Source organism: Culex pipiens, chromosome 2 (assembly GCF_016801865.2).
Source record: "Culex pipiens pallens isolate TS chromosome 2, TS_CPP_V2, whole genome shotgun sequence".
Classification (NCBI taxonomy): Eukaryota; Metazoa; Arthropoda; class Insecta; order Diptera; family Culicidae; genus Culex; species Culex pipiens.
Window position 1 is genome coordinate 187287114 of NC_068938.1, and position 21936 is coordinate 187309049.

At 36.7% G+C, this 21936-nt stretch overlaps 2 protein-coding genes across 2 annotated transcripts; both read left to right on the plus strand.

Annotated features, from left to right (window-relative positions):
- Positions 1 to 6144: 6144 nt before the first annotated feature.
- On the plus strand, positions 6145 to 11489 carry LOC120427988 (histidine-rich glycoprotein-like). Its single transcript, XM_039592944.2, has 4 exons — positions 6145 to 6302; positions 7367 to 7798; positions 7864 to 8138; positions 10892 to 11489. The coding sequence occupies exons 1-4, from the start codon at positions 6267 to 6269 to the stop codon at positions 11106 to 11108; spliced, it is 960 nt and encodes a 319-aa protein (XP_039448878.1). The 5' UTR covers positions 6145 to 6266; the 3' UTR covers positions 11109 to 11489.
- A 975-nt stretch (positions 11490 to 12464) lies between these two features.
- On the plus strand, positions 12465 to 13171 carry LOC120427985 (MAP kinase phosphatase with leucine-rich repeats protein 3-like). The gene is made up of 2 exons (XM_052707067.1): positions 12465 to 13012; positions 13087 to 13171. Exons 1-2 carry the CDS (start codon positions 12465 to 12467, stop codon positions 13169 to 13171), a joined length of 633 nt encoding a protein of 210 aa, XP_052563027.1.
- Positions 13172 to 21936: the final 8765 nt, after the last annotated feature.

Below are 21936 nucleotides of genomic sequence, written 5' to 3' on the forward strand. Positions count from 1 at the left end.
CCTTTCCTCAGTAACGTGAGGAAGGCAAAAAACCTTCAAATTTTAATAAAATTTTAGGTGCAATCTGCTGAAAACAATTAAAAATGCATTTCCTTATATTTATAACCATTTTTGAGGATTTTCAATGTTCAGCACCGATCTTTTTTTTTTGCATTTTGTGAAAACTACTGATTGCCCGCCGACTGTACTCCTATATAATACATTTTCCATGCCTTTTTTTGTAATCGTATAATTATTTGTTAAACTCAGTAAAATTGTCAAAAGTTCCAGTTCACCTGAAATTGTTTAGAAATGATTTGAACTAAATTTAAACAAAAAAATATTCAAAGTTACTTTGGAACAAAATTGTTTATTGAAAAAAACAAGAGCAAAATCCAAATAATACGTCAAATCACCAAATTTAGAATTACCGAAATTTATTCAAAATAAACAATATTTGAAAAATACAATTGGAAATCGGTGACATTCAAAAAATTTAAAAAGGTAAATTTTTAATTAAAAAATCTGCGTAAAAAAGCATTTAAATGCATCATATGGACATCTTCTCCAATGGAGTACACGCCGTCGAGTAGTTTTTGAGAGTTTGCTCCATAAGAAATAAATTGTAAAAAAAAGCAAAAACTGCTCGACGGCGGATGCTCCATTATTTGCGCATTCAATCCCTAACTCCAAAAATACCAAAATGCGCCTATAAATATGCTACATGCTATAAAACTGCTCGATAAAAATGTGCATTCAACGAATCGGGATGTTCCTTGGGTATAAGTGGTGAATATAGAAATCAGAATTCCTTGTTTCCTGAGGCATAAGTGATGAGTTAAGATCAAATAGCATAATATTTTTATTATAGTTTGCAAAAAACTATTAAAAAGTTGGAAGTTATCAAACATAATCAAGATATGCTGCAAACAATCAATTCAAAGAGAATGTATGCAAAATATATCTTTTATAAGAATTTTTCATCGGAATTTCAAAATTACAATAAGTTGTTGTGCTCCGGGCACTGAAAATAGCTGATTCAGATCCAGACACTAGTTATAGCTTAGATATCGCTCAAATTTGGACTGAAATGTTAATGAATTGCCCTCTTTAGAGCTCAAACAAGCTGTATAAAACAAACCAATCGATCAGAATCATACATTTCTGTTTTGCTATCCCGTTACTTAAGACGCTTAAAAAAATTTCTGATAAATGTTTTACATATTAAGCTTACTCATATTATTTCATTATTTTATTGTTTTTGCAACAGCTTCCAAATAAATTTCAGATCAAATAATCGTAAAATTTATCAAATATCACAGTTTTAACCACTTTTAAGTGAAATTATGTCCACATAATTGATAAAACAAGATGAGAGAAAAGTCTGTGAACTGAAAACATGACGTTAATTAATTATTTATTTATTTTTTTCAAAATATGCACTTAAAAGAAATATATTACTTATTACAGAAACCATTCATTATACGCTAATTTATAATCTCTATAAATTAAAAAATAAATTAGGTTTATTTTTTATACACCAAATTTTTTTTAACTGCAGTGTATTTACATAACCATTGAATTCTTCACACTTAATTTTTAAATCGAATTCGGCAAAGTTTATCAACATACACATTGCAATTTGATTATTCAACCGAAGTGGTCATCCAATTCCATCTTTAACGGTTAAAACAGCTTTTAATAAAAAATGACAATAATTTTAAGGAAAACTGTAATTTCTTTGCCTTTACACAAATTCTCGTGAGAGATTTTCCTTAGATGATCTAAAAGAACATTTATTCTACGTTACTCATGTAAAAAAAAACATTCAAAATAAATACCTTAAAAAGAATATTTTGAGTTGAATGAAAACAACTATTCTCTATTTTATCCACTAACGAGAAAATCTGGCGGTTAATATTGCCCCTTGGCTATAATCCCTTAAATGAAAATAAATTATTTACTACTCAATCCATTTCAATAGAAAATGCCGAAACACAAAAAAAAATGTTGGCATAAATTTTAGCACTGGATCAAAACTGGAAAGCAAATTGATCGCTGCGAAATATCTTATAAGCTTAATGCATTAGTTTTGGCTGCAAAATTTTTTGGCTCGTTTTGGGAAGTGATTTTTGAACTTTTTTAGCTAGAAAATACAATTTTTTCTCCCTAAAACGCCCTGCCATGTTCAAACACAAGCTTTTATGGACCATGTCTGTACAGGAATTTGTTCAGGGGACATTAAACTATGACTTGAAGCCCAAGGCGACATTCAAGCTTCGCGCGCGAGTTGTAAACCATTTTTGGTATTTTTTGTTGTATGAAAACATTGTTCCTGACCTCCTAATCTATCATTCTAGGGGTGAGCACCAAAGATTTGACAACTTTTTTTTTTTTTTTTTTTTGAGACGCCCCAATGCTTAAGGTGATATTTCATTTGATTATAAAACATTAATACAACACTAAAAACCATGAATATTGATTGCCACTATTAATAATCTGCCTAAATAGTTCGATAAGAACACCAAACATTATCTGCAAGGCATCTTCCATCAACTAAGAGCCAATCTATAAACCAGTCCAGTTTTATACACTTTCCACTCACAGTCCTTTCCACTCAACCAACTGTACAAACCCATCAAAATGTGGTAATGAAATTGAAAACCAGAACACCCATCACCACCGTCAATCAGAGCTGCAAAACCAACAAACCATTCCAATCCGTCTGCCATCATTTCTTAACCCTCAGCTGCCAATCTCACTCAGCTGCGCGCACACAGATCCAAACCAAGCAAAAAGCAGGACAAGTCAGCTGAGCTGATTAGAACAACTCCAACCAACAAATCTCCCCTGCAAACCCACCATAGTGTTCAGAAATTAGCTCACCCTAATCACGCTCGAAGCTTTCAAATCCTCCCATCCCTACCCTAAAGCTTTTTTTTTTGCTTGCTGGCTGCGGCTAGCTGTGGTGACATCGACACCTATCAAGCGACGAACTTCGAAATCTTAAACCAACAAACCGAGGCGAGCGCGCGAGATCGCGCGATCGCTAAATTAAAAATAATCGTAAATTAAATTATAATAGAATCATCCGCTGCTATAACTAGGGTTCCGACCACCAGCCCCCGAGGCGGTCCCCGTTTCTGAGGTCTAAGATTGAGCGGATTGGCATGACGTGCGCGAGCTTGACGACGACGGCACATCAAGAACATCTTCAATCATCTGCCACTCATTTGGGATCGTTCAGGGGCGTCCCGCGACGGAGGCTGGAAGTTTTCCACCGCGCGGTAATTGAAAGTGAGAGGATGTGGCAAAGATGGTCCAAGGAATTGATGGGTTTTGGAGGTGTGAGAAGATCTGAGTGTGAAAATTGCAGATGATTTGAAATAATTTCATGAAAATTTTGTGTTAATGATGTGGTTCTTTGATGATTTCTTTTTTTCAAATTATCTTGTCATAATGAGTTGATATTAAACAAGAATAAATGCTCTCATATTGAAACATTTCAACAATCTGCACCTGCACAACATCATTTTCCTCCGCAGTTCATTAAGAGTTCATGAAGAAGTTCATAAGCACACCTTGGGGGAAAGAAACGGTAGCAACGAGCGTTGAGTGTATCTACTCGTTATCGACTAGCTTAACGAATAGTTTTACAACAGATTATCCCAGCTAAGCAGTGCTAAGCCTGTAGCAAGCGTAGGCTGGGTCAATACTGCTTTAACCCTTTAAGGCTTGTGTTTATTTACTCAACTCAACTCAACTCAACTCAACTCAACTCAACTCAACTCAACTCAACTCAACTCAACTCAACTCAACTCAACTCAACTCAACTCAACTCAACTCAACTCAACTCAACTCAACTCAACTCAACTCAACTCAACTCAACTCAACTCAACTCAACTCAACTCAACTCAACTCAACTCAACTCAACTCAACTCAACTCAACTCAACTCAACTCAACTCCACTCAACTCAACTCAACTCAACTCAACTCAACTCAACTCAACTCAACTCAACTCAACTCAACTCAACTCAACTCAACTCAACTCAACTCAACTCAACTCAACTCAACTCAACTCAACTCAACTCAACTCAACTCAACTCAACTCAACTCAACTCAACTCAACTCAACTCAACTCAACTCAACTCAACTCAACTCAACTCAACTCAACTCAACTCAACTCAACTCAACTCAACTCAACTCAACTCAACTCAACTCAACTCAACTCAACTCAACTCAACTCAACTCAACTCAACTCAACTCAACTCAACTCAACTCAACTCAACTCAACTCAACTCAACTCAACTCAACTCAACTCAACTCAACTCAACTGAAGTGAAGTGAAGTGAAGTGAAGTGAAGTGAAGTGAAGTGAAGTGAAGTGAAGTGAAGTGAAGTGAAGTGAAGTGAAGTGAAGTGAAGTGAAGTGAAGTGAAGTGAAGTGAAGTGAAGTGAAGTGAAGTGAAGTGAAGTGAAGTGAAGTGAAGTGAAGTGAAGTGAAGTGAAGTGAAGTGAAGTGAAGTGAAGTGAAGTGAAGTGAAGTGAAGTGAAGTGAAGTGAAGTGAAGTGAAGTGAAGTGAAGTGAAGTGAAGTGAAGTGAAGTGAAGTGAAGTGAAGTGAAGTGAAGTGAAGTGAAGTGAAGTGAAGTGAAGTGAAGTGAAGTGAAGTGAAGTGAAGTGAAGTGAAGTGAAGTGAAGTGAAGTGAAGTGAAGTGAAGTGAAGTGAAGTGAAGTGAAGTGAAGTGAAGTGAAGTGAAGTGAAGTGAAGTGAAGTGAAGTGAAGTGAAGTGAAGTGAAGTGAAGTGAAGTGAAGTGAAGTGAAGTGAAGTGAAGTGAAGTGAAGTGAAGTGAAGTGAAGTGAAGTGAAGTGAAGTGAAGTGAAGTGAAGTGAAGTGAAGTGAAGTGAAGTGAAGTGAAGTGAAGTGAAGTGAAGTGAAGTGAAGTGAAGTGAAGTGAAGTGAAGTGAAGTGAAGTGAAGTGAAGTGAAGTGAAGTGAAGTGAAGTGAAGTGAAGTGAAGTGAAGTGAAGTGAAGTGAAGTGAAGTGAAGTGAAGTGAAGTGAAGTGAAGTGAAGTGAAGTGAAGTGAAGTGAAGGGAGAGCCCCTTTGGCTTTGATCAGTGCACGAGCCCTTATGAGAAGGGAAATAAAGTTAAGTAAAGTGGCCCGTTGAGATTAAAAACAAAAAATCGAAAAAAAAACGAATAATCAATTAAATTAATTTAAACAATTTCAATTTTCATAAATCAGCATCAAAAGGGCACCTCCACCCCCTAAGGGAACTCCATCTCGCGATCTTGAAGCCTCCAAATGGACTCGATTTCAGAGTCACTGTCGCAACCCTAAACAGTGCCCACTTCTACCAGAGCTACTCCTGCTCGAAAATGTGAGGTGAGAAGACCTCGTTTTGTCACCACGGCGAACCCCAATCAGCGGCGACAACTCGTGGCCCAAGAATCATGGTTGATATTGAAATATGCCCAGAGATAATTTGCCCATTTGGCTGATGGCTCATGGTGCACGTCACTCGGAAAAGCGACTCTCGCAGTCTGGGGCTGAAAATTAGCCAAACAGGCTCGAAGTATGTACTGTTTATACAAACGAGCTATAAATAAGGCACTTTAAGCTGGCTTTGTAGTAGGCCTTATGGAGAGGCCCTCTGCATTTGCATATGGGCTCATATTGATTTGTTTCGATGCATTTCCCTCGACTTGGCGGTTTTGTTTGTGCTTTATCTCGTCGATTCTAATGGGCCCGGCAGATTTTCGTCATGATCACCCGGCTTCATCAGGTGGGTGATGATATGAGAACATGCTGGAAATGACACCATTGAAGAGTTGGGGACTCTCGGTTTAGGCCTATAGGTGATTAAGGAGAAGGAGCAGCAGTTCTGCCTCTATTTATTTTTCGCAATTATTGTTTTGTCGCGACCCGGATAGTAGGATCAGTTTTCCCGATAGTCTTTTGTATAAAAACCGGCGGACAGTTCGATGAGGATATCAGTCGTTGCATCTCGATCAGTCGGAACTTCAGCGAGAACGGTGTTCTGGAGTTGTGCGGGTTTACAGTTCGGAAGATCTTGGAAGTTAAAGGAAGTCTCGGTGATTTGATAAAGTGATAAAGAAAGAGTGTGGAAATTGATCCAAAATTTTCCAAAAAGGGCAAAACATTCAGTGAAGCCGACATTATTGAGTCCAATAAATTGTGTGAATGAAGTTGATCTACAAAGTTTGATACCAATCGATCCAGAAGTTGTGAACTGTTGAAACAGTTCAACCAACGGGCAGCGATGCAGCGAGGAGATAAAAGGATTAAGATACTAAAGGTTTGTATGACACTGGAAACCAATTTTGTGGCATATTTTTTGTTTAGATAATGTTTGAAACTTGCTAAATTGAATTAAAGAAGATTTTTTGTTATCATTTTGATGTTTTTTTTTAAATAATTTGATTTTCGCATTTCAAAATATATAAGATTTACGGATTTAAATTACAGTTAAAAAAAACAGTTTACAATCATTTAAAACAAAGGAGCTTTCAACAGTTTGTGCATTTCAAAATATTTTTGTTTTATTGCTTAAATCCACAATGGTAATTGAATGTTATATTTATAAAAGTTTGTTAATGTGCTATTTGTATCGAATAAAATATTTGTTACCACCATGGTTTGAAGTTTTTTTTCAGTAATTTTTTTGTAATATTAAATTCTAAATTTTTAGGAATTTTAATCAAAAAATTCAGAATTTTTAACATTGAGTCAGTGAATAAGATAGGAGCAACGTCAAGCAACAGTGGCAATTTAAAAACTTTTTAGATCTTTTATATGAGTATATTAAAACTTTTCAAAAGTAAAAGCATATTGATTTTTTTTAAAGGTCCAATAAACAAAATTTTCAGTTTTTGCTTTATGGGTGTTTTTGAAACCGCCTTTAGTCAGGGGTATCAAAAAACACCCAAAAAGCAAAAACTAAAGAGTTAGTTTATTGGACCTTTTCAAAAAAAATCTCCAGATATGGTTGATTCTCCGCCAACTCACTCAAATACACAAACACAAATATTTATTTGTGTTTCACTAAACCCCTTTTTTATATTTGAACACATATCTGGCCTCTCATATTTTCCATAACTTATTTTATATTCAGATATTCTTTTCCATATACATTTATTCAAACAAGATATTATTGAGTGACAAATCACAATCTTTTCAACTCGAACCTCAAGTCTTCTACTTCGTATTATTCAACAGCTACAGTTATGAAGAACCATAAAAATTCCCTAGCCTACCAACAGGCGAATTAAAAGCTAAGAAATTCACCACGAACCGGTCTCTCTCGATCACGTTTTAAAATCACTCTCCAATCCTCTCTCGATTTCTCCCACACACACACAGCTCTGGTGCTACCTTTTCCTGCTGGCCGTGGCCATCGTAACGAACGCCAAGCCCGAAGCCCCAGTCAACTCGTACCTACCGCCGGCACATGGGCACGGAAATGGCAACGGATATCACGACGATCACCACCACCACGACGATGACCATCACCACACGGACCTAGTGCCGCCGTCTTCCAGCTACGGAACACCGGACAGCAGCTACGGTCCCCCGAATCACCAGTCCGGGTTTCAACCGGATCATGCCCACCACGACCATCATGACCATCACGAGGAGCACACGGATTCGTACGAGGACGAACCGGCCCAGTACGAGTTCACCTACGAAGTGGACGATGAAGATGCGGATCTGTCGTTTGGCCACGAGGAGATGCGCGATGGGGAGTACACCACCGGGAAGTACAACGTTCTACTTCCGGACGGAAGACGGCAGGTAAGCGCAAGGTTCAGCATGGTAATGAAGTTGTAATGATTTCCGGCATTCCTTCCGACACACAGATCGTGGAGTACGAAGCGGATCATAAGGGTTACCGGCCGAAGATCACCTACGAGGGCGGTGAAGAGCATCCCCACCACCACGACAAGCACAAGCACAAGGACGGTCACGAGGGATACCCCCACGAGAATCCGCACAATCAGTTGGGATATCCGCACGAGGAACACCACGACTTTGAGCACGGCGGAAACCACGAGGATAGTGGACACAGTCGGGCGGACCATGGCGTCCATGAACATCACGATCACCATCATGGCAATGGCGATCATCATCACGGGTAAGGGTTTGGGGTTTGGGTAAGGAGCAGAAAATATCTGGCATTTTACTAAATCTTGAAAACATAAAAAACATTACTTTGAGTAAGGTTTGTTCCAATCGGTCACAAATTTTACCAGCGCTCTTTTAAAATGTTGATATTTTTTAAATTGAGTCACGTTTGAGAAAATGTCACTTCAAGCAAACATAAATTTTCTCTTCTTAACAAAAATGAGAACAAATTATGCTATTTACCCATTTTATAAACTTTAAAATTTTCCGTCTACTCTGTAACTGTTCTTAGATCTGGTTGATTCTTAGTTATTTCAAGAGTAATTAATCTGATATTTATTTTTCTATGCCAAGCCAGTTTATAGTGCTATAAATCATTTAAGAATATTGTTTTCAACTCTTACTTTACTAATAGAGAGTTATTTTGAACTTTTTCGGATAATTTTCTATTCACAAATTTAAGATTTCATTTCAAACAACATAATAATTGAATCATTTGTGTTTTGAGTTTTTTCTCACCAACCCTGATTTTTAACCTTCATGATTTCAATGAAAAAACAATAAATTTTGGTATTCAAAAATGTATCATACAGCTTTTGATAGATCGAATATGATTTTTTTAAAAAGGGTGAAAACAACTGGAATCAATTTATAGTGCGTTCTCCAAAATTTTATGACATGTTAGTATACTTAAACTTTTGGAATTACGTTTTATGCAAAAATAGCACGCTGAAAAAAACCAAGGCTAAATTTATCCGTGTAAGAATTTCATTAAAAAAGTTAGATTTCAAAGAGTTTTTAAGAGCAAAATACTAGCAATCTGTACACCCAAAATTAAAGAACGAGGGGATAGTCCTCACGAAAACAAACGAGAGGAAAGTTCTATTTAGCGAGAGTATAGTCCTTTCGCGTGTTCATTCGTTCATTGGAACAGTTCATCCTATTGAGTGGCTTATATGGACAAATGACCGCCACTTAGTCACCGAACCATGGTGGCCCATACGGCAAAGGCACGGTTCAATATGCCGAAGGTGTTGGGTTCGAGTCTCGGTACCGGTATTTTTTTTTTATGGATGAACTTTTTTTTTGAAGATGAACCCATGAGTAAAGTACTCTTGGTAATTTTGGGATTTATCCTCTCAGTCCACACACAGTACCATTTTACTCCCGAATCGTGCTCTTTATCCTCTCGAATGCCGATGTCAGGTTCTGGGTGTAGTTTTTTCTGATAGTTCGTGTGCTTTGAAATCACACTGCATCAAAGCGACAAAAATAAAAATGAGAGCATTTCTGTGGCATTTCGTTCAATGACGAATTTACTTAATTTTTATAGTTTTAGATGGCATTTTTATTTTTCATCATCCTTTCAACAGTACAAGTTTCTATACAAACCTTAGGAGTTAAAATAAAATTATTTGATCGATTTGATGTCTTTGGTTTTGATTTTTTTGAATTCAATCAAAAAAATCTAAACTCTAATTTTTAAAATTAACCCATTTCAAACTGCGAAATTACCATTTTTTTCAGTATGTTTAATATGATCAAAAATTGTTTGATCTTTGGCAAACTTATCCAAATTTGTATGCCTGAGCAACATCGATGCAATTACGAGGTTTTAAAATCTCTTTTTTCTGTATTTTTTTGCAGAGTACATTGAAATTTCACCAAAAAAATAAAATATTTTTAAACAGGTAAAACTATGTTAAAAAATGTTATCATCTTGAGAAAATGTATTTTGAATTGTTTCCAGCTGATTGCAAGTCTATTTCTATTGAAATTATGAAGTTTTAGATGTTTGATTACTCCCCTGATTTCTCGAACTTTTAATAGAGAAAAATGAGAAGGAGGGGGTGCGTGCATCATAAATTTAAAAAATATTTGCCAGATTCAGCTAAATATCACAATTTAAGCCTAAATCAACTTTTGACTTGACGTTTTAATTTTAAATCAAATTCGCACTTAACATTAATTTTTTTTAAAGTGTTCTGTTTTTAAGTTATATCAACTGAAAGAAATTTATAAATTAAAAAAAGTGCAATTTTTAACCTGCACAAATCGTGATCAAGCATGACACCCTTAATATTTTTTTGCAAGAGAACGACAAATTTAAACAAAATCTGTAATACTTTTGATTTTGGACCATTCGCGAATATTGCATCAATTTCCAATTTAAATTAAAACATTCATGAAATTTCTGAACTATCTAATAAAGATATGTGTCTTACACTTCAAGTGGACAAAATCTGCAAAATCAAAGTTCTTATATATAAATTAAAATATAAGTAAAATCTACTCAGCAAAAAAGGAATAAATTAGTCTTTCTCTAAACCTATGATTTTTTAAAAAGAAACATCACAAGACAACTGTAATCGTCTATTACGAACAACTCGTGTTTCAGGCTTTGAACTGGTAGCAAAATGGTTGCACTCTATTTAAACATAATGAAATATGAATTTGTTTTTGCTGCACTCTGCCCCCTTCAACATTTTGAAGTATTTTTTATGGAAAAGTACACAAAAAATTGTAGTAATATTCATGAGGAAATGAAAGATTTTGGGTGAAAAAATGTAATATTTCATAAGTAACTTTTACCATGTTCACATTTTTACACATTTTATGTAATAATCGTCAAAAAAGAGGCTCTTGTTTTTATAAAAGTGTCTATCCTGGTCATTTGCCAAAATAGAATATTTCAATATCGGGATCGAAAAAAAATCACCAAAAAGTTTATAAAACAAAACTTCTAAAACATTTACACCTCAGGTACGATCACAATGCTCACGAGTACAGCCACGGCCACAACGGTGGCGATCACCATGGGGATCATCACGGACACAACGGAAACGGCCATCACCACCGGCGGTCGTCCCAGTCCGGCCACGGACACGCCAACGGTGAGCATCACGTTCATCGTCGAAATGGAAACGGAAACGGCAACGGTGCTCATCGCAACGGCCACCGGAACAATGGCCACCACTAGAAGGATTTGATCTTTGAACAACTTGGAATGATGAGTGAATACACCCGCGTGCGCCAGTAGTACAAATTAGTGTGATTTTTAAGCCTTATTTATTCAAACAAGCTTCGAGCAGCGGCTTATCGAGTACTCAAGCAAGCTCAATTACCGGCTGAGACTCGATCTGCGACAGCGCAGCAAAACAAAAAAAACCAATTGCATTTACAAATTAGCAGACCCTTAAGTTAGTGCTAAGTAGCTAGGAGTTATTTGCCATTATGTAAAAAAAAATATGTATTCAAGCAAAAAAAAACACTACCCAATAAAGCACCAGCAAATGATCATCGAAAAAATGCACAACCAGCACTCGTCGAACGAGGCTGGGTTCGATGAATCGAGAAAAAATCCACCACCAAAAATCAGTTGTTTGTTCTTCACGCTAAACTGTTTAACAATCCATTGCGCTGATGCTCTGCTGACGCATCGACACTTTATGGATCATCAGAATATTCTCAATTGGTTTTCAAAAATCGATTTTTCCCCGAAATCAGCTGTTGAAGAAATTTCTTCAAAATATCACTGAGTACTCGCTGAGAGAGAAATTTGACACTTAGGTTATCCCTTAGTACAATGTTTCAAAGTATGAAATATTTTGATAAAAAAAATGTGTGAGCTTCACGACACGAGATCACAACCACGACGACAAAACCATCCTCATCTTGATCGAATCACCACGACTCGATCGACAGCCAAATAATAACAACAATTGTGTGTACGATTGTGATCTCGCGACATCATCGATCGACGTCGCGAAATTGGCATGGGGAGATGTTATCAGGGCCAATTGGCCCAGAAGTGGCATCGGAAATTGAATGTTTTCGGGTCGATTTGTTGATTGTTGTGCCATTATTGAGTTGTTTGTTGCGAGCCGCTCGAGCGCGCAGATTTGAAATGAGGCTTTTGACTTATATTAGATGGGCCTTAAATGGGCATGCGAAGAAGAAGAAGAAGTTTTACTGCGAGGTGGCAATGTGGCGATAAACAATGGCAAATCAAGGGATTGATCGGTGCAATTATTGATTATTGGGGTGTTTGAAGGATGACTTGGGGGTTTTAGGGAGTCAATTAGAACAAATGTGGAAACTAATCATCGAATTACGGTTTATTTGGAAGCAAGAAGATCCAACTGATATTCTTGAAACTCTTTTTATTTCATTTAATTTATTTCGTTGTTTAAGCATTACTTGTGTAAAGTTACTATCCAAAGCTGAGATGTAGACGACAGCTTGCTCTCGCGGCTGTCGGACGTAAACGCTAGCCTCTACGGATTTCTTTTTCTCTTTTCCTCCCCTGTTGGGGCCGTGTTAAAAATCTTTCGCCATGTCGAAATATCGCCGGAACGCCGTCGTAATCGACTTCAACGTCATGCCGGTGAGACCGGACATCGAGACCGTTACGAAGTTTATCTCCAAGGACCTCAAACTGGACCAACAACGAGTAAAAAACCTTCAACTCAACAATTCCCGCAACCATGTCATCATCGAGCTAGGATCGCCGGAGGAAGCTTCGGACCTAGTCGACCAGCACAACCTCAAACACAAGGTAGGATGCAGGGGCCAAACCTTCCGTATCCCTATTTTTGTGGAGGACAACGCGACTCAAGTTCGCATCCATGACTTGCCGCCTCATATGCCTAACGATTTAATCGTCTCCCATCTCGAGGCCTACGGAGAAGTCAAGTCCATTCGAAGAGAGGTCTGGCGGGAGTACTTCCCAGGGATCCCGAATGGAGTTCGAGTTGTCCGGATGGTTTTGAAGAAGCCGATTCCGTCCTTCATTAAGGTGGAGACGGAAATAAGCTACACGAGCTACAACCAACAAGTGAGAACTTGTCGCCATTGTGCAAATCCACTTCATCCCGGGAAGAAGTGCGACGAAATAAAAAAATCAGCTATAGCACCATAACCACTAGCAACAACACCACTATCACCAACACCACCAGCATCAGCAGCAAAAACATCACAACCAATAGAAACAGCAACAACAACAACAACAACAACAACAACAACATTAACATCACCAAATAAGCCAACGACCTTTGTGCCTCCCAAAAAACCAACAGACAATCCGCTGGAGAGACAGTCCAAACCTATGGATATTTCTGCAGTAGAAGAAGACAACGACGAAAACGAAGAGAAAACCAATGATGAGAACGAAGCAGAACTGGCGAAACAAACAAACAATAGTTATACGAGAAGACGTCGAAAAGGGTACCGCAATCCCTACAAATATTATGATGACCACCACATGTGATTAATCCATCTACTTGTATAATTTATCATCTAATAAAACTATATTTTATAAAAAAAAAAAAAAAAAAAAAAAAATGTGGAGTACCTTTCAACAGAGCAGTTCACTTCGAAATAGATCTTTTTCAATTTTATCGGGTACTTTTGTACCCGACCCTCTCATTTCAATGAAACTTTGTAGACATGTTATCCTAGGCCTATATAAGCCATTTTTGTGTATATGGAGCCAATAATACTCAAAAATAACATTTGAGAAGGGCGTAAGGTATTTAAATATTTTTTGTATTTTGTAATATAAAAATTACTGTATCTCGAAGCCGTTGCGTTGTATCAAAAAGTGGTCAAAGACAAACTTGTAGGAAATTGGACGGGCTTTCTGAAAAAATACACTGAAACAAAAATACACGTCACATCTTTGAGATTTTTTGGTTTCTAAGTCTAAAACTTAAATTTAAAGGTGATGTCACGATTTTTTTTCGTTCAAAATTTTTAAGAAAATAGCCTAAAATATAACCAAAAGACTGACGAAAAATGCAGGATGGTATGTCTCTCCTAAAAAAAATACAAAAATCATTTACTAAAACTGTGATTTGAAAAGTGGTCTAAACGTCAAAGTTTTTGAAAACCGGTAATGGGAATCGATTTTCCAGACAATTTTATATAGAAGTCTCCATATTGACCATTGTTCTATGTTCAATCCTTGGAAAGATACAGTGGTTTTAAAAATGAAAATGTTGAAAAAACGGATTTTTGGTGGTTTTTGGCAATTTCTATATGACAGACTTGGTTTTTCAGTCTCCTAAATATTTTTAACGGAAAGCTCGTCCGATTTCTCATAAGTTTGCCTTTGACAGCTTTTTGATTTATGTCGTTTTTATATTTACGTAATCAAATTTACCACACTGAAAAAATATGCTATTTTCAGTTATAAGCAATGTAATTAATCTTCTATCTGTAAGCCCTTACATCCAGTTGAAATGCTGTCAAAGGCAAACTTATGGGAAATCGGAAGAGCTTTCCGGTAAAAATATTTACGAGACTGAAAAACCAAGTCTGTCATATGGAAATTGCCAAAAACCACAAAAAAAAACGTTTTTTCAACATTTTCATTCTTAAACCGCTGTATCTTCCCAAGGATTGGGCATAGGACAATGGTCAATATGGAGACATTTATGTAAAATTGTCTGGAAAATCGATTCCCACTACCGGTTTTCAAAAACTTTGACGTTAGACCACTTTTCAAAAAAACAGTTTTAGTAAATGATTTTTGTATATTTTTAGGAGAGACATACCGTCCTGCATTTTTCGTCAGTCTTTTGGTTATTTTTTAGGCTATTTCCTCAAAAATTTTGAACGAAAAAATATCGTGACATCACCTTTAAATTTAAGTTTTAGACTTAAAAACCAAAAAATCTCATGGATGTGGCGTGCATTTTTGTTTCAGTGTATTTTTTTTTTCAGAAAGCCCGTCCAATTTCCTACAAGTTTGTTTTGACCACTTTTTGATACGACGCAACGGCTTCGAGATACAGTAATTTTTAAATTACAAAATACAAAAATATTTAAATACCTTACGCCCTTCTGTTATTTTCGAGTACTATTGGCTCCATATACACAAAAATGGCTTATATAGGCCTAGGATAACATGTCTACAAAGTTTCATTGAAATCGGAGAGGGTCGGGTACAAAAGTACCAGAAAGTTCCTGATTTGAGCTGGAATTGCTCTATGCCTAAAGAAGCCATTTTGCATCATCAGTTTGTCCATGAAAATTAGGCAGCTGTACAAACAAAAATTATGAAAATAAAAAAATCTGTGTATTTTGAAGGATTGTTTAATCGATTTGGTGTCTTCGACAAATTTGAGGCATGGATAAGGGAGCATCAAATGCCAAATTTTCAGAAATTTTTAGAATGTGCAAAGAAATCTTTAATCGAGTTATGAATGTTTGAATCAATACAATAAATCGAAACACTGGTTGCAAACATTTTTCAACTTTATTTTTCGATGTAAAATTGAATTTGAAATCAGGTAGTAGCAAGCATGCAGGAGGACCTGGAACTGGTGCTCGACTACCTGCAGAACAATCTACTGGCTCTCAACATCGGTAAAACTAAGATGATGATCTTCCGTCTATCCAGTAGAAATATCCAGCCCTACCCAGAACTCATCGTAAGGAATCAACTGGTAGCGAAAGTGAGTAGTTTTGAATATCTAGGTGTGCTCATTGATAATCGACTGTGTTGGGATGTGCATGTAAGTATGATAACCTCAAAATGTTCCCCTCTGTGCGGTGTCCTTAGGAAGCTAGCAAGAAGTGTTCCACAACATGTTCTTTTGAAAATGTACTTTGCATTTATCCACAGTAGGTATCAATACGCAATAGGAGCTTGGGGCACTTGCAGTAAAACTCATTTGAAAGACCTTCAAGTTCAGCAAAATCGTTGCATCAAAGCAATTTTTAAGCTTCCATACCTTCAACCAACACGTGATCTATACACAATGTCCCAACATAACATCCTTCCGATGCATGGCCTTTTTGAGCAAAGAATTGCAATCCTAATGTACAAGTGTCTCAACAATAGGAATATGCACCATAATTGGGAATTCGCTACTGCGGTTCACCAGCATTTCACAAGACAAGCACATCATCTTAGACGATCAGGTTTTAGAACAGAAATTGGAAGAAGAAGATTTATAATTAATGGCCCGTTTGTTTTCAACAATTTACCAGAAGATTTAAAAAGAACAGAGACATTAGCTGAATTCAAAAGAAAAATTATCATTCTAATTCGTAGTTGCATAAACAATTATTTGCTACGTTAGTAAGCGTTTAAAAAAAAAAAAAAAGTGTTACCAGTTTATAAGTAGCTTTTAGTTTTTAATTACGTCTTTACATCCCTTTAAAAGAATTATATTCATTAGGGAAGTCAGACATTACTGTTAACTTGAATGAATTTAATAAACATTATTATTATTTAAAAAAAATAAAAATAAAAATAAAAAAAATTAAAAAAAGGACTTTAGTAAAATGTTGATAAAATGCACTGTTTTCAAGTTATAGTCATTGTTAGTTTTAACTAATGGTACGATTTTCAATGTTAAAATATGAAAAAGTCGTGAAATTTTCTGATCTTGTTTGTCGAAGATGCCAATTTTCTAGCAATTGATCGACATTATATATACGCCATTTTTGCAAAAATTGTCGAAAATGCACTTTTTGGTGATAATACTTTAGTTTAAAAAAATGCCGAAGACAGAAAAATGTGTTAAGCTAGCTATTTTTTTGTGATTTTAAACCTATTTTCAAGCTGCTGTATTTTCAAATTGATCAAGATCGATGATCATAATTCATAAATTGTATATGAAGAAAACCACGACAAACTTTCGAAAAAAAAACTCTAATTAATATTTTAGTTTGTGGCAAAAATTCCAAAACACTACGCTGGACTCAATATGGATAGGAACAACTCTTTCGGCAGCTATTTCAATCAACCTTGGTTAACCTTGCTGACTTCTCGTCAAGTAACTTTTGACCATCCAACAAGGCTCCAATCATCTACCCCGAACCATTCTCACACGTGCGACTCAAACCGATCAACAGAATCCACTTGCCGAAAATCGGATCCCGCTGCGCGTACCGTGTTCGAATTCGCACATATCTTACGCTATCGATTGCAACAAATTACGTCCCTGGCCCCGCTGATCGGATCGGACCAACCATCAAGTGAACCTGAATTGGGCCTAGGTCGAAATTGCAAAATAAAATATAAATCATCTGCCTTTCCCCCACGTTTGAAGACAGTCAGCGTCGAGCCATTTCAATCGAATTTTCGAAAGGATTGGCCGGGTTGTGATCTTTTGGCCAAAAATTCACGTGGTCCTCTGTTTTAGTAGCGTGGTTTTGCACAATTATTTGCTGTGCCGTAGTTTCGCGAGAGGGGCTAGAAAACATGGTTTTTCGATGGGTTGACGCAATCGGCCATCGGCCAGCCGTTTCGGAATTGTTTCTTCGACTGCGATGGGTGCATTGCCTTGTAAGGGTCATTTTGCGATTACTTTTAATAATTTATGATCGATGGATTTCTCCGGCAACAAGCCGAGATTCTCTCACGTAGTAATGAGCCGATCCAAGGAGTTTAATCTCACCTCATTAGAGAATTATCGCAGGGTCGGACCTCCTACTTGTCACCGCAGAACCAAATTGATTTACTGTGGGAAAAACGGTCGAATGTTCGTCAAAAGCTCAACCCAGCGTGAACGAGCTTTGATTTTGGCGTGTTAATTAGCGTAAGACAGGTTGATTGATAAAACTCACACCGGGGTGATGTTTTGTTGTCAGATCTGAACAACAGGTGAACCCACACTGAGACTTCAGATTATCATCAGGCATGATCTGGTCACCGTGCTGTCAACGCGGTATTTGACCCTACATCAAAAAGTTTCTGCAGCAGCCAAGGGGTGACATGGACCCGCGCTTTAGGTATCCTGCTGAGATAGGCAGTTGCTGACTAATGGATGGAATCCAACGGGTCGAAGATCGAGGTGGTCAGTTTAGTTTTTATTTTGCGTTTAAGAAAAATCAAAGTGATCTGAGTCGTGTGAATTTTGAAGGTTTCAATGATGCGTCGTTTCAAGTTTTTGCAAACTATTTGTTTAGAGATGGTTATGAAGTGTTTTTAAAATGATTTTTAAATATGAATGTCAGAATAATAAAAAAAGTTTTTCCCATACAAATTCCCATAGAAAATTTAATTGTTTTGCGCAATGTGAGGACCATCCCGGGCAGACGGTAACAACAAAATTAATAATATTTCAATAACAAATCCTGTTAAAATAACAAAACGTGTTATTTTTTATCCTGAACTTCAACTTCAAGGAGAAAAAATAATAACAGTTTCTGATAAAATAACAAGATTTGGTATTGAAGTGATATTATATTGAAAATGATTAATAACACGCTAATAAGAGGAAATGTTATACATTTCAAAAACTCTCCTAATAACAAAATTTGTTATTCGTTCGGTATACTGACTTAGAAATAAAATTATCATAAATCGCACAAATGGAAAAGTTTCTAAGTGTCCATAACACAATCTGTTATAATTTTTTCTTTTGTTAAATATCTTAAGATCTTTGGTATAATTTTGTCCAATTTCGTCGAGGTCATTATTTTGGCCATGACATGGGGTCCTTAAGCTAAAATTATTCTAAAAAGTTGAAATTTTGAAAGTTGATTTTTCTAATTATTTGATATACCCCCTAAGGGACTTTATTAAATTGGCTAAAACTAAGGGATAATCTTGACCATTTTCGTCGGGATCATTATTTTGGCCATTAAATGGGGTCCTTAAGCTAAAATTATTCTAAAAAGTTGAAATTTTGAAAGTTGATTTTTTAATTATTTGATATACCCCCTAAGGGACTTTATTAAATTGGCTAAAACTGAGGGATAATCTTGACCATTTGCGTCGGGTTTTTTAATTTGGCCATGAAATGGGGTCCTTAAGCTAAACATATTCTAAAAAGTTGAAATTTTGAAAGTTGATTTTTTTTATCATTTGATATACCCCCTAAGGAACTTTACTAAAATTAGTTCGAACTATGGGATAAGTTTGAGCATTTTCGTCGAGGTCATTATTTTGGTCATGAAATGGGGTCCTTAAGCTAAAATTATTCTAAAATAATTAAACTTTGAAAGTTGATTTTTTAAATTCTTTGATATACCCCCTAAGGGACTTTACTAAAATTGGCTAGAACTATGTAATAATTTTGACTAATTTCATCGGGGTCATTTATTGAACCATAAAATAGGGTCCTTAAGCTTAAATTAATCTGATAAAATTAACTTTTGAAAGCTGTTTTTTTTAATTATGTTATATTCTTTAAGGGAATTGATTTATTTATTGAGAATTTTTGAAATGTGAATAACAAAAACTGTTATGATTTTCACAGAGCCAGGAAGTCGGAGCTGATGTTGAAGTTCGAGCTGGAGGGAGACCTCGGGGACGGCATCGAATTCAGCTAATTTTCAGCAACTCTCACTTGGAATCGGAATCTGCAAAGTCGGGTATTTTTGGAGAGCTGAAGTCGGCGTTGACGTCATATCCTGCATCCAGAGTCGGAGTTGTCTTCAAAGTATGGATTCAAAGTCGCTTGAAGGAACCCAATTCTGCAGCCCTGACCAGTACAGAAGAGTTATGGCAACTGCAGGTTTATTTGCAAAAGGCAAATAAACCAAAACAATAACTTTTTTTTGTTCTTTTGTTCCATAACAATTTTTGTTATTATGCTGCTCCACCTCTCCGCACAAAATAACAAATCTTGTTATTCCTTCATTCTGTGTTATTGGTTGGTTATTGCAATAACAACATATTAACAGTTTAAGTTATTCTTCGAACAAATCTTTGTTATTGATTTTTGTTATTTTAACAACTAATCCGATCATCCCAATAACATATTTCGATCTTCTCACAATATTAAAAATTGACCTTCCCATGTTATTTCCGTCTGCTCGGGATATCAATCGTTCCCATAATTTGGAGAGTTGTTCAGGACTCCAAAAGGAACTGATAAATGCTTTGCGGGAAAATCGATTTTGTTGTAACACCCTAATGCAACATCCTGTCATTTGTTTTAGAAATCAGTAGGAAATTCATTTTTTCGCAAAAACTTTACACAAAGATCTACAAATAGATAAATTTCATAGTTTCAATGACAAACCACTCCAAAAATCTCACGTTTATGATTTGTAATTATCTACTAAATTTAGCTAATTATGTATTAATTCGAACGCATCAGCATCAAGTTCTGTGCTCGATAATGGTAATACTTCAACAAACAGTGGATCTCTCAAATAATGCCTCAAACCACTGAAGGTTTGGCGAAGTAAGTGAAAAGGAAAAACTGTTAGTACACCTAATAACAATCATCAAGAAAATCGCAGTTATCGTGTTGCAAGCAGGCAAGCTAGCAAGCGTTTAAGCCAAACCGAACCGATTGGAACAAGCTTAACTCACTGCTCTGGGTTTGAGCTGCAAAGACGCGGTCCGCCAGCACGTGTATAAACTCCGGTGGTTCGAGAAATAATGAGATTAATTTGAATCGTGGATGATTGCAGACTACAGGCAGGAGAAACCGCAGCATCTCCAACTCCGCATAGATCGGCAGCCTGTTCAGAAAATACTTACACGATTTAATCGTGCTAAACACAGCTCAATGCGTTTGTGATGTGTACAAATTTGATCATATTAGTCAAATTGGAAGCAATTAAAGGTCAACCATTGGTGGAAAACACAGCCAGGTTGGTTTCCACTAATTAAAGGTTAACGATTCTTGACTCTAGAGCAGAGCAGCACAGTGAGAAGTGTGAATTTGGCATCGCGGCAGGAGTCATGATTAAGTTATTATACGGATTTGATGATTGGGAGAACTTTGATCCCCGCGGTCGTTAGTTAGCAGCTATGACTTGGTGTAATTTGTCAGCTGCTAAAATGAGGTGGTAAAATTTTCAAACAAATCTTATAGGCTACTGGGTCTCGTGGCTCAGGGGTAGCGGCTTCGGCTGCCGATCCCGATGATGCTATGAGACGCGGGTTCGATTCCCGCCTTATCCACTGAGCTTCTATCGGATGGTGAAGTAAAACGTCGGTCCCGGTTTCTCCTGTCTCGTCAGAGGCGCTGGAGCAGAAATCCCACGTTAGAGGAAGGCCATGCCCCGGGGGGCGTAGTGCCAATAGTTTCGTTTTATAGGCTACTGAATAAAAGTTACAGTTGAAAACTAATAATATGCCTTCAACTAATTTAATTTCCTGACAAAAACTGGTCCTTCCTTTGATGATCTTTTGTCGTGCCTATCCGATTACAACCATTTATTACCCCTGAAAAGTCGACATCCTTTCGATGAACTCAAAAACAAAACAAAAAAAAACACTCTCGACAATCCTTGAACAATTTCCATTCATTCAATTAATTTATATTTGTTTTTGATGAAATCATCCGCCGACAGCCAAAACCGAGGTTTATCGTGAGAGCTCACAAAAAAGCTCCATCTCCAAAAACAGTCTCTTCACAGATGGAGACGACACGATACTCACCGCACACCGATGATGACTTGCCAAAAGCCGGCACCCAGTTCAAGTTCCGCCGTTCGGTTCACAACAACGGAACCTGAGCTTTAAGTACCCCCGCCGTCTACGGAATTGGTGCAGGCGCTAATCTAGCAAATTAATCTTATTTTTTGGCAGGCAGGCTGAGCTTCTTCCCTTCAACATAATGGCTTCGACAGTAATTGTGAACGCGTGCGCGAAAAAAAATAAAATCGACCACTTTTCAAATTCTCAGTTTCCGTTTTTTGATGTGCCGCCAGTACTAGAACAAAACTGAAGCTTATTTTACTGTAAAATTTGCTGGGGTTCCCAAATAAATACTTTGTTTATTTGACAAACATAATGTATTACAAAAAAAAAACAGATTTAATTCAAACTGCAAACAATCATAAATTTTGTTAGATAAATATTAAGAAAGTTTTAATAAAATTCCAAA